At 34.0% G+C, this 14035-nt stretch overlaps 1 protein-coding gene across 1 annotated transcript in view; it reads left to right on the top strand.

Moving 5' to 3' along the window:
* The window catches only part of LOC138326015 (phospholipid-transporting ATPase ABCA1-like), a 47118-nt gene that overhangs the window by 29735 nt on the left and 3348 nt on the right, over positions 1-14035 (top strand). Inside the window, exons 30-47 of the mRNA XM_069272109.1 lie at positions 2537-2641; positions 3009-3124; positions 3459-3579; positions 3758-3935; positions 5576-5745; positions 6062-6239; positions 6501-6616; positions 7018-7168; positions 7493-7616; positions 9601-9730; positions 10069-10189; positions 10379-10560; positions 10834-10975; positions 11260-11394; positions 11708-11811; positions 12945-13037; positions 13221-13461; positions 13776-13854. Of these exons, the coding sequence (XP_069128210.1) occupies positions 2537-2641; positions 3009-3124; positions 3459-3579; positions 3758-3935; positions 5576-5745; positions 6062-6239; positions 6501-6616; positions 7018-7168; positions 7493-7616; positions 9601-9730; positions 10069-10189; positions 10379-10560; positions 10834-10975; positions 11260-11394; positions 11708-11811; positions 12945-13037; positions 13221-13461; positions 13776-13854 (2486 nt within the window). The remainder of the gene's footprint in view (positions 1-2536; positions 2642-3008; positions 3125-3458; positions 3580-3757; positions 3936-5575; positions 5746-6061; positions 6240-6500; positions 6617-7017; positions 7169-7492; positions 7617-9600; positions 9731-10068; positions 10190-10378; positions 10561-10833; positions 10976-11259; positions 11395-11707; positions 11812-12944; positions 13038-13220; positions 13462-13775; positions 13855-14035) is intronic.

The raw sequence follows: 14035 nt of genomic DNA on the forward strand, positions 1-14035 counted from the left end.
AGACAATGTGTGTATCTATGTTGTAGTAATGATGTAATTACTTTATAAAGTTTAGACAATTGTGTGTATCTATGTTGTAGTAATGATGTAATTACTTTATAAAGTTTAGACAATGTGTGTATCTATGTTGTAGTAATGATGTAATTACTTTATAAACAAAGTTTAGACAATGTGTGTATCTATGTGTTGTAGTAATGATATGTAATTACTTTATAAAGTTTAGACATTGTGTGTATCTATGTTGTAGTAATGATGTAATTACTTTATAAACAAAGTTTAGACAATGTGTGTATCTATGTTGTAGTAATGATGTAATTACTTATAAAGTTTAGACATTGTGTGTATCTATGTTGTAGTAATGATGTAATTACTTTATAAAGTTTAGACATTGTGTGTATCATGTTGTAGTAATGATGTAATTACTTTATAAAGTTTAGACATTGTGTGTATCTATGTTGTAGTAATGATGTAATTACTTTATAAAGTTTAGACATTGTGTGTATCCATGTTGTAGTAATGATGTAATTACTTTATAAAGTTTAGACAATGTGTGTATCTATGTTGTAGTAATGATGTAATTACTTTATAAACAAAGTTTAGACATTGTGTGTATCTATGTTGTAGTAATGATGTAATTACTTTATAAAGTTTAGACATTGTGTGTATCTATGTTGTAGTAATGATGTAATTACTTTATAAAGTTTAGACAATGTGTGTATCTATGTTGTAGTAATGATGTAATTACTTTATAAACAAAGTTTAGACATTGTGTGTATCTATGTTGTAGTAATGATGTAATTACTTTATAAAGTTTAGACAATGTGTGTATCTATGTTGTAGTAATGATATGTAATTACTTTATAAAGTTTAGACATTGTGTGTATCTATGTTGTAGTAATGATGTAATTACTTTATAAACAAAGTTTAGACATTGTGTGTATCTATGTTGTAGTAATGATGTAATTACTTTATAAAGTTTAGACAATGTGTGTATCTATGTTGTAGTAATGATGTAATTACTTTATAAAGTTTAGACAATGTGTGTATCTATGTTGTAGTAATGATGTAATTACTTTATAAACAAAGTTTAGACATTGTGTGTATCTATGTTGTAGTTAATGATGTAATTACTTTTATAAAGTTTAGACAATGTGTGTATCTATGTTGTAGTAATGATGTAATTACTTTATAAAGTTTAGACAATGTGTGTATCTATGTTGTAGTAATGATGTAATTACTTTATAAACAAAGTTTAGACAATGTGTGTATCTATGTTGTAGTAATGATGTAATTACTTTTACAAACAAAGTTTATCTAGACAATGTGTGTATCTATGTTGTAGTAATGATGTAATTACTTTATAAAGTTTAGACATTGTGTGTATCTATGTTGTAGTAATGATGTAATTACTTTATAAAGTTTAGGACAATGTGTGTATCTATGTTGTAGTAAGATGATATGTAATTACTTTATAAAGTTTAGACAATGATGTATTACGTTACTGTGTATATATGTAAACAAGTTTAGACATTGTTGTATCTATGTTGTAGTAATGATGTAATTACTTTATAAACAAAGTTTAGACATTGTGTGTATCTATGTTGTAGTAATGATGTAATTACTTAATTACTTTATAAAGTTTAGACAATGTGTGTATCTATGTTGTAGTAATGATGTAATTACTTTATAAACAAAGTTTAGACATTGTGTGTATCTATGTTGTAGTAATGATGTAATTACTTTATAAAGTTTAGACATTGTGTGTATCTATGTTGTAGTAATGATGTAATTACTTTATAAAGTTTAGACAATGTGTGTATCTATGTTGTAGTAATGATGTAATTACTTTACAAACAAAGTTTAGACATTGTGTGTATCTATGTTGTAGTAATGATGTAATTACTTTATAAAGTTTAGACAATGTGTGTATCTATGTTGTAGTAATGATGTAATTACTTTATAAAGTTTAGACATTGTGTGTATCTATGTTGTAGTAATGATGTAATTACTTTATAAAGTTTAGACAATGTGTGTATCTATGTTGTAGTAATGATGTAATTACTTTATAAAGTTTAGACAATGTGTGTATCTATGTTGTAGTAATGATGTAATTACTTTATAAACAAAGTTTAGACATTGTGTGTATCTATGTTGTAGTAATGATGTAATTACTTTATAAAGTTTAGACAATGTGTGTATCTATGTTGTAGTAATGATGTAATTACTTTATAAAGTTTAGACAATGTGTGTATCTATGTTGTAGTAATGATGTAATTACTTTATAAAGTTTAGACAATGTGTGTATCTATGTTGTAGTAATGATGTAATTACTTTACAAACAAAGTTTAGACAATGTGTGTATCTATGTTGTAGTAATGATGTAATTACTTTATAAAGTTTAGACATTGTGTGTATCTATGTTGTAGTAATGATGTAATTACTTTATAAAGTTTAGACATTGTGTGTATCTATGTTGTAGTAATGATGTAATTACTTTATAAACAAAGTTTAGACAATGTGTGTATCTATGTTGTAGTAATGATGCTAAAGGAACCAAGTTTACTGAGGAGTCGGTGAGAACGTTGTTGTCGAGGTACGGTGTGGGGAACCGGTGTATGGATCCAGACGTCTACTCTATAGAGTAAGTCAAATACAGAAACTAGCTGTCTACATGAAGTTTCAGGGGCTTTGAATGATTATTACCTATCAAATCTGCTTGTAACAGATTGTTGAGTGAAGTTGGTAAGTTGAAATGTTGGAAAAGTTGGAAACACAAAACACCAAATGATTCAATTATAAACTGGCATAAATCAGAAGTCCTCACTTAATCACAATTTGGGGACCCATCACAAACCCTAGAGGCCTCACGTGGCCTAGCTCCTATCTTAGTCCTTACAGCAGTTACAGCCAAAGATGTTCAAAAACCAATTTATGTCATCCTTTAAGTTCGTTAATGCATTATCTGCAATGCTATTGCTAAATTAGCTGACAATTCTTCATTTCCCCAGTGGTTTTCCATGTGAGGAATCAGACACCAAGTCGATATGGACGGAGGCAGAAAACTGGAACAAGGCGGACAACGTCAACTGTTCCTGTTCTTCAGGTGTCCAGCAGTGTCCAGCAGGTATGGTGTGTTTGTTGTGATAGAAAATCTTTCTATGGGAGACTGGCTGAATGTCTGACATTTTGCTTTGTGCCCTTTCATATAACATCTATCTTTTAAGTTACAATGTTTTGGTATTATTTGTAGTAGATAGTTCACTTTACACTTTCCTCCATTTCCAATACATTGTATTCCCTTAAATGACTGGAAAATGGTTGTAAAATATGTCAGAACTATGTTTACTTAATCCAATTTTGAAGTCTTAAGAGGTTCTTAAAATGTAAAGTAAAATATGAACTCTTCTGTTCTGTTAGAGTTCATTCATCAGTGTAATTAATGTTGACCTTTGTGACAGGTGCGGGAGGTCCAGTGCCAAGGAAACGCATGCTACCTACCTCTGACTACCTGTACGATCTGACAGACAGGAACATCACTGACTGGTTGGTGAAAACTGTGAGGAGTTACAGAAAACGCAGGTATGTTTATAAATAATGAGTAGTTAGATTGACTTTGACATAGAAAACACAGGTAATTCATTGAATTGAATAGGACTCGGAAAATGCAGGTAATGGTAAAAAAGGTGACTTTGTTTACAGTAAAATTCAAACTCAAAATGTTCATGCAAATAAATACATGGTTTCTGTGTTTTACCAGGTACGGGGGTCTGTCGTTTGGAATGAAATCTAAGTGGGCCCAGTTCAACACTGACCATATAAAACAGATATTTAACACACTACGAGAGGTCAGCAGACAGTCGAACATTAGTTTCCAGAACGTCCTTGGTGGTATCAACTCCATCATGGGCCGCGTGGCCGTTCACAACATCTCCAAGGTAGGCTATACACACAAACTCTGGCTTATATATGACCAGTAAAGTGAACCTGATAGTATGGAGTAAATTTGTTAGTAGTGATCACTACAATAAATATATATTTATAGTAATAGTAGTCTTTTGTACCGCCATAATACCATAACATACATACAACAGTCCTATGTATTCATGTTGAATTTTCTGTTGTCCTGATGGCATTCATAATCTCATAACTGCCGACGAAAGCATTTCAGTGCTCATGTATATATTCTTTACAAGGTTTCTAGAATTTCTGTGAGATTTTATTTATCTTTATTATATTTATTAATTTTTGGAATACCTGTTCAGGTGACGTGTATTTATAGTTGTTTATGAAGCCATCATTATGTTTCCTGTACAGGTGTGGTATATGTATAGTTGTTTATGAAGCCATCATTATGTTTCCTGTACAGGTGTGGTATATCTATAGTTGTTTATGAAGCCATCATTATGTTTCCTGTACAGGTGTGGTATATGTATAGTTGTTTATGAAGCCATCATTATGTTTCCTGTACAGGTGTGGTATATCTATAGTTGTTTATGAAGCCATTATTATATTTACCTGTACAGGTGTGGTATTTATATAGTTGTTTATGAAGCCATCATTATGTTTCCTGTACAGGTGTGGTATATATATAGTTGTTTATGAAGCCATTATTATATTTACCTGTACAGGTGTGGTATATATATAGTTGTTTATGAAGCCATCATTATGTTTCCTTTACAGGTGTGGTATATCTATAGTTGTTTATGAAGCCATTATTATATTTACCTGTACAGGTGTGGTATATCTATAGTTGTTTATGAAGCCATCATTATGTTTCCTGTACAGGTGTGGTATATCTATAGTTGTTTATGAAGCCATTATTATATTTACCTGTACAGGTGTGGTATATATATAGTTGTTTATGAAGCCATCATTATGTTTCCTGTACAGGTGTGGTATATCTATAGTTGTTTATGAAGCCATTATTATATTTACCTGTACAGGTGTGGTATATCTATAGTTGTTTATGAAGCCATCATTATATTTACCTGTACAGGTGTGGTATATGTATAGTTGTTTATGAAGCCATTATTATATTTACCTGTACAGGTGTGGTATATATATAGTTGTTTATGAAGCCATTATTATATTTACCTGTACAGGTGTGGTATATCTATAGTTGTTTATGAAGCCATTATTATATTTACCTGTACAGGTGTGGTATATATATAGTTGTTTATGAAGCCATCATTATGTTTCCTGTACAGGTGTGGTATATCTATAGTTGTTTATGAAGCCATTATTATATTTACCTGTACAGGTGTGGTATATCTATAGTTGTTTATGAAGCCATCATTATGTTTCCTGTACAGGTGTGGTATATCTATAGTTGTTTATGAAGCCATCATTATGTTTCCTGTACAGGTGTGGTATATCTATAGTTGTTTATGAAGCCATTATTATATTTACCTGTACAGGTGTGGTATATCTATAGTTGTTTATGAAGCCATCATTATATTTACCTGTACAGGTGTGGTATATGTATAGTTGTTTATGAAGCCATCATTATGTTTCCTGTACAGGTGTGGTATATCTATAGTTGTTTATGAAGCCATTATTATATTTACCTGTACAGGTGTGGTACAACAACAAAGGATGGCCAGCAGTGGTGATCTACATGAACGTGATGAACAACGTCATACTCCGGAGCAAGCTTAAGCCGGGCCAGGATCCCAGCAAATATGGTATCTCGACCATTAACCATCCAATGAACCTGACGATGAAACAGTCACGAGATGGAGCCTCGTAAGTTTCACACCTTGTTACTGGGTGTTATCAATTGTTTGTCACTTGTGTATGGAAAGAAGAAGTCTCCAATACTTAATAAATAATATCCTGATACATTTTGTCAAAAAGAAAATGTATCATAATGGGACTAAGCTAAATACTGTAGTAAGTGTCAAGAGGTCAAATATTCCAGGTTTGATGCTTTCCTCTCCTGTTACATAATTATGATCATTATAAATTGTTTGATAATTAAAATCAGGTCTTTAAAGAGTTCATAACACCTTATTACTTATTTGTATGGCATCAGTTAACTAACGGCATGTTTGTTCTACAGAGCCACCAGTAAAACAGATATCATCATTTCTACGTGTGTGATCTTCGCGATGTCCTTCATACCAGCAAGCTTTGTCATGATTCTAATCGAAGAGCGAATATTGGACTCGAAACATTTACAGTTTGTGAGTGGTATCCACCCGTCCATCTACTGGATAGGAAACTTCACATGGGACATGGTAAGTCACTGATGTCCCGGAATAATTAAAACAAATTAAAAAGGTAGCCATGTCATAAAGGTGCCACATTCTGCTTTGTTTAAGGCTAAAGTTGGGCAATACTAAAACCCCTTTCTTGCTGTATCAATCTAATGCAATGTGTATAAAGACCACTTTGACATAAGGCTTTTTTGTCCTTTAGGTGGTCAGTTTTAATGAAGTCGTAACATACTTCTCCCATTAACACATCAGTCCACTATTCAATACCTATTTCTGTTTCAGCTGAATTACCTTGTGTCATCAGCCCTCAGTATATGTATCTTTGTGGCATTTCAAAGAGAAGCCTATGTTGGTAAAACTAACTTCCCAGCACTGTTACTGCTACTTGTGATGTATGGGTATGTACAGTCGAGATGTCAGCAATTGTCACAGTGGCTGATCGATAAGGATGATCGTAAATTATACTTGTATCAGTACAAGTTTGAGTCAGAAGAGTAGAGTGTAAAAATATTATTTCTGTTTGGCTTTATTTTTCACTGATTTAATGAAAATCCTTGATCATCACGACTATAGATCTATTTATCTGGTAGTAAAGAGTTAAAATTTTATGCATTTTGTAAGATATCTTTTTAAATTCTATAATTCATTGTTCTTAGGTAATGGTAGCTTTTGAGAAAACCACCAAAGAACAAAAATATATAATTTCACAGTAACTACACATATTATTTAAAGTACAAATGTATGTCTGTTCTATAGTATTGCCAACGCTTATAACATATCAATCCTTATTTTACAACAGTTGGGCAATGATTCCTTTGATGTATCCATTTTCTCGCTTGTTTCGAGTGCCCAGTACCGCCATGGTAACGCTGAAGTCAGTGAATATCTTCCTTGGCACAACCTCAACACTGGCCACATTTATTTTGGAGTTTTTAGCTGACGATGATCCGGTAAGGCAACCAGCTGTTCAGAATATGTCAAAGTCATTTCTTCTTGTCTTAACTTCATTGAACTGTATATAAAAGGCCCATGGCTAGGAATAGATATGATGTGATGGTTTAACTGGTATTCACCCCTGAAGACGCATTTAGACTCTTCTAAATCAAAGACTAGACCAGTCCATTATAAAAGTTTATGGGCAAATTAGTTAAGAAACTTTGAAAATATGGAATTCAAAGAAGTATTAATGTAAGCGATTTACTAACATGTACATTTCTGATAGTAAATTAGATGAGTGAGTATGATTTCCATCTGACATCGGTGTATGATTTCAGGCTCTGGGAGAAGTGAATGACATTCTAAAACAAGTGTTGCTGATCCTGCCCCAGTTCTGTCTCGGCCAGGGACTGTTGGAACTTTCCAGGTCACAAGTCTACACTACAGCATTCAAAAAGTTTGGTGAGTGAACTCTGAAATGATGATTTACAACCCTGTAATTGTGTGATTTTACTGGTATCTTTATTAGTCTCCCACCGCATGTCATAATGTTCTGAAACTTTAAACTTGGTATATGTGTCCTTCTGGGTGAGGTGGTGTGTTGCATACCAGAATCAGGTCGCTGTGACCTATATTTTACATTCAACCTAAATTTAAGAAAAACTTGGGTGGGCTTTTTCCTTTACTATTTTAGGCAGTGGATGATCACACCATGTAAAAAAATCTAAGTGAGGGAAACTTAATCATTTTAATTGTATCATTATTTAGTGTTGTTACTTTAGAGATGTCTTCATTCGATCTTCAAAGAAGTGCACTAACATGATTAACTTACATTATATATAATAATAATAATAATAAAAATACTGTAAGAGGTATCTTCAAAATTCCAATTGTTCTGAAATCAGAACGATTTTTTAAGTGTTCCAGCAAAATTAATGTAGTGTAACTTACTCACTTTTGGAGAAAATCGTCTTTTTGTGTCCCTATTTCCCTGATGCAAATTTTCACTTGGAAGGTCTTTATCACTACGGTGTTTATTCAAGTTGAAAACAAGCGTTCTGACGCCCTTCGCGGGTTAAGTTCATTTTACGAATTTAAAATCAACAAAAGAATCGGAATAATATCAAGAAACAATGTATTTTCAGCTCTAATATCGACATTAGTCGGGCACAAAACCCGATATTGGATAATAAGAATTTCCTGTAATAGTTGCAATAGGAAAATATTACGATGTCAGTAAATAAATGTTTAATTTCTTTCGTTTGATTCAATTTCTAAATTTGTTGACTTGATCCCCAACATTCCAGTGACGTCACTTTTAGTAGGAGTGAATGAAATGGCAGTCAGTCCTGCCAAACAGTGACGTCACAAACACCGGAATGACGTCGCTTACATATTTCCCACGGTAGTAAAAAGGACTACACACTCATTTGGTTAAGTGAATGCAACTTTTCTTGATCATCAAAGAAGCGTTTCGCTTTGAGCGAAATCGTGTAAATAACAGACAATTTGCTTTCGTTTTGAATACCATCTTCTGTATGTATAATGAAAAAGTTACAGGATAAACAGAATACATGGTCACTATCTTACAATACAAGTTTTATTTTGGTGTCGACAGGGAAAACCGAGATGACTCGGCAAAACCTCCTCCTCTCATCTCATCGCACAAACAATAGCAGTATCGCTATTAATTATAGCAAAACAAAAATGTCCAACGTTGAAAATATTGCAAGTACATTCATTATTTACATAAACCAGTAATTAGAATAAACTTTAATATCATCTAGACTAAACAATTTGCAAATCCCATACACCGCCCGCAAGGAGATTTCCTTGGCCTATCGCTACCCACGATGCTCTCGATCGTGGTCTTATATTATGTAACTTTTCATGGGATATTAAATCTAGATATATCTGTTTTCGACAGTTAAATTTCTATGAACATGTGTAAAACAAGCAGTCTCAACTGCTATTCCGAGACTGTAAAATGCAATCTTGGTCACCTCAGCTAAAACACAGGGGCACGCAAATTATGACAGAAACGTTTACTAGCAATTTGATACGTATGTCATTAAAAGTATTGGAGACCTTTTGATATGCACGTGTATATCATGACGTTTCAAGTGGCTGCCCGTATTATTTTTTGTGAAAAATGAATTATATGTATATATTATAAAATTAGATTAGCTTTTTGATTGTCATTATTGTTATGTACACTGTATGTGCAATCTAATTAAAATTAGAACTTCTATGTCGCTCTCCGTACCGTCCGCTTCTACGAGCGGACGGTACGGAGAGCGACATAGAAGTTCTAATTTTAATTAGATTGACACTTTGTGATATTTAAACGAAAACATGTATTTTACATAAGAAGCCAATGATAATATAAATGTAAGTATCGGTTAGCTTGTAATAAAATAATAATAAAACTAAACCTGTGTTACAGACCTTGATGGCATTGTAAACCCACTACAATGGGGACAGGTGGGAAAGAACCTCTTCTCCATGTTTCTGTGTGGCCTTGTGTTCTTCCTGCTAAACCTGCTCATAGAACATAACTTCTTCATTCATCAGAAGTAAGTACACTATATGGCTACCTAACATAACTTCTTCATTCATCAGAAGTAAGTACACTATATGGCTACCTAACATAACTTCTTCATTCATCAGAAGTAAGTACACTATATGGCTACCTAACATAACTTCTTCATTCATCAGAAGTAAGTACTCTACAGATTCTATTGGGAATACACAAGCATGACTTTGTCATGGTCTTCCTTACATTTTAACTTTCATTGTGTACTATAATTAAAAAAAATCAAACGTGTTATTTATCAAACAGAGTATAATATTATTTTATATCTATACTGCCTTGTTGGTATGTCCTAATAAGAGCTGTTATCTTACTGTACAGGGTTGGCCCGACCCCCGAGGGAGACGTGGAGGACGAGGATGAGGATGTAGCTAGGGAGCGGGCTCGTGTCCTGTCAGAGGATGGCGAGAATGATATTGTACGCATAGACAACCTCACCAAGGTAAAGCAAATATTTGTATTCAGCTTCAAACTTTACATTCATGCATATAACTAATAAGAAAATCTTATCAACTTCCAATATCATTATCATCTTTAGTATGATGTAGATTGTTGTTGGATTAGTTGAGATATTAGAAAAGTTGGCAATGTTAGTTTCCAAATCTTTAGAATGTGTTTTGATCATTTGCAGGTGTACAAGGTCCCAGGAGGGAAGGGGCGCCATGTTGCCGTGGACAGACTGTGTTTGGGAGTCCCTAAGGGTCAGTGTTTCGGACTGCTGGGTGTCAATGGAGCAGGAAAGACCACGACCTTTAAAATGTTGACAGGATATCTGGGAATGACACATGGCAATGCTTTTATCAATGGATTCAGGTCTGTCACCCTTCAGCTTTCTCTCATTCATGGTGTAACTTTGTGATTCCTTAATCAGCTTTTCTTTTGCTCTGACCAAATCACCTGACTGAATTGCAGTTTTTATTTCTGATATTGTGAACTTCAGCTTATGATAACTTTTTATGACCATGAAGCAAATTGAAGCTTTATCCAAGTCTGTCCTTTTGTATCTTATCCCAATTTGACTTAGAGGCATTTATACCTTACAGAAGTTCTTGAAGTTAAAACTTGTACATTTTATGATTATTGTAGTATTGTAACGGCGGTGAAGGAGGTTCGACGCAGCATCGGGTACTGTCCCCAGTTTGATGCCTTCGACCCACTAATGACAGCCAGGGAAGTTCTGTGTTTCTTCGCCAAGATAAAAGGGATCCCCTCATCAGATATCAAAGATGTGAGTAGGAGATATGGTGATAATGTAGCCTCATTTATACTGTTGGAACTCATTATCTCCAAATTCAAAGGACCATCGGAAAACTTTCCACTCATCCGTAATTTGATTAAAAAAAGTCCTTCTGGTTGACTTGATAAACAATCTTCCTGACAGCAGTATTCTTATTGGAAAAACAGAACTTCTTCAACTCAAACAGAATTTTGAGCTATTTTGAGTCAACAGGTTTCAAGTACATGCCTGAACTGAGTTTTCGTTTGTAACAATATTGGTGTTCTGTTTTGTAGGTCGTTGATTGGGCCATTACGAAGCTGGGACTTACACAGTACGCTGACAAACCCTCGGGCACATATTCTGGAGGAAACCGACGTAAACTCTCCACAGCCATTGCTCTCATAGGCAACCCCTCTGTGATATTTCTGGTGAGTTCTGGGTACAATATCATTGAAATTTGATCAACAACTTATTCCTTGGTAAAGTGGCAAAGGATGAAATATCAGTTAGTGCTCCAACTCAAGACGTTTAGCCAAATGACAGTGATTCCTTTATAGAGACAAAAAATGAAATTATATACACATTTGTCTAGTGTTATAAATCAAAATAGATTTTTTTTTATCTTTTTGGTGAATGAAGCAATAAAAATATGTGATTAATAAATCTTAAATCACAAAGTAAACAGAAGCACATTTTGATTCCTTAAACGATGAAAATACATGTATGTTGTCCCTTTTTTAGGACGAGCCCACAGCTGGAATGGATCCAGTAGCTCGAAGGTTTTTGTGGAACTGTATCAACAATATTGTTAAAGACGGCCGTTCTGTCATCCTTACTTCCCACAGGTATGTATCTGTACATCTGATGTGGATGTAGAATTTACGAATTCCAAGGGACTCTAAATTACATACATTCCCACAGGTATATATCTGTACATCTGATGTGAATGTAGAATGTACGAATTCCAAGGGACTCTAAATTACATACATTCCCACAGGTATATATCTGTACATCTGACGTGGATGTAGAATGTACGAATTCCAAGGGACTCTAAATTACATACATTCCCACAGGTATATATCTGTACATCTGATGTGAATGTAGAATTTACGAATTCCAAGGGACTCTAAATTACATACATTCCCACAGGTATATATCTGTCCATCTGATGTGAATGTAGAATGTACGAATTCCAAGGGACTCTAAATTACATACATTCGAACAGGTATATATCTGTACATCTGACGTGGATGTAGAATGTACGAATTCCAAGGGACTCTAAATTACATACATTCCCACAGGTATATATCTGTACATCTGACGTGGATGTAGAATGTACGAATTCCAAGGGACTCCAAAGAATGTCTCAGTAGAAATAATAAGATGAAATAACATGTTTTATGTCCTCTCTGACTTTATCATTGTATACAGTATAAATAAGGATGGATGACATGTTGTCCTCTCTGACTTTATCATTGTATACAGTATAAATTGGGATGGACGACATGTTGTCCTCTCTGACTTTATCATTGTATACAGTATAAATTAGGATGGACGACATGTTGTCCTCTCTGACTTTATCATTGTATACAGTATAAATAAGGATGGACGACATGTTTGTCCTCTCTGACTTTATCATTGTATACAGTATAAATTAGGATGGACGACATGTTGTCCTCTCTGACTTTATCATTGTATACAGTATAAATTATAAGGATGGACGACATGTTGTCCTCTCTGACTTTATCATTGTATACAGTATAAATAAGGATGGACGACATGTTTGTCCTCTCTGACTTTATCATTGTATACAGTATAAATTAGGATGGACGACATGTTGTCCTCTCTGACTTTATCATTGTATACAGTATAAATAAGGATGGACGACATGTTGTCCTCTCTGACTTTATCATTGTATACAGTATAAATAAGGATGGATGACATGTTGTCCTCTCTGACTTTATCATTGTTACTACAGCATGGAGGAGTGTGAAGCCCTTTGTAGCAGACTGGCCATTATGGTGAATGGACGATTCAGGGGAATTGGTAGTATACAGCATCTCAAAACCAGGTAAAAATCTTCATTTGTGACTTCAAAGTTGCTCTCAGAGTAAACTATTCAACTGTTTTATAGGACATCAAATGTGATTTTGTTTTTCATTCAGTTTTGCTTTACCTTTCATACAGTAACTTAACAACGATATCATTTTTGTACTATAAATATTTATATGGTGACTTTTCTCCATGTTCCCAGATTTGGAGATGGCTATATTGTAGTGATAAGGATAGCAGGCGACCATCCAGACTTGGATATCGTGGACGACTTTATCCTGGAGACGTTTCCATCTGCCAGTCTGCGGGAGAGACATCATAACATGTTACAATATCAGCTGGGATCAGATGTACCGCTGTCTCACATCTTCTCTGAGATAGAGGCCGTCAGGGAAGGATTGAATATCGAGGATTACTCAGTCTCCCAGACTACACTAGACCAAGTACGTAACATCATGCTAATACCTTCAGTATAAACTTTGACCTCAGGATGTATGGGGATTGTGTCTATTCATCAATTATCTTGTAATCCGACTACAGCCAATTTTACCTATAACTTTGATTATTTTTATTAGAATCTGCTGTCTAACATTTCAAAGTAATTTCCTGAACGAAATCCACGAACACAGAAATATGTTCAAATATTCCCTTTGATTTAATTTAATTTTTGAAACCAATTAAACTTGCATTATTGTATGTTGTGCAGTTCACAACAGTTCACTTTGCCTTGAATGTTTTACATTATCATCTATTGCAGGTTTTTATAAATTTTGCCAAGATGCAGACAGATTCATTAGACAGTGGCTCCACTACACCAGAACCAGAGGCCCCTACAGGTAGGTGTGGTAGGATTCTCCCATTAAAAATGCCTCAGTCGGTCTATGTTTCATAACGGATGACTGTCACAAAATTTTAATCCGTTAAAATCCAATGTTTTCGTTTAATGTCAAAATTGATAAATGTTTCATCCTGGAAAATACCTAGATATAAATAGTACAGTCATTCATTTGACCTTGA

Source organism: Argopecten irradians, chromosome 6 (assembly GCF_041381155.1).
Source record: "Argopecten irradians isolate NY chromosome 6, Ai_NY, whole genome shotgun sequence".
In the NCBI taxonomy this organism is placed as follows: Eukaryota; Metazoa; Mollusca; class Bivalvia; order Pectinida; family Pectinidae; genus Argopecten; species Argopecten irradians.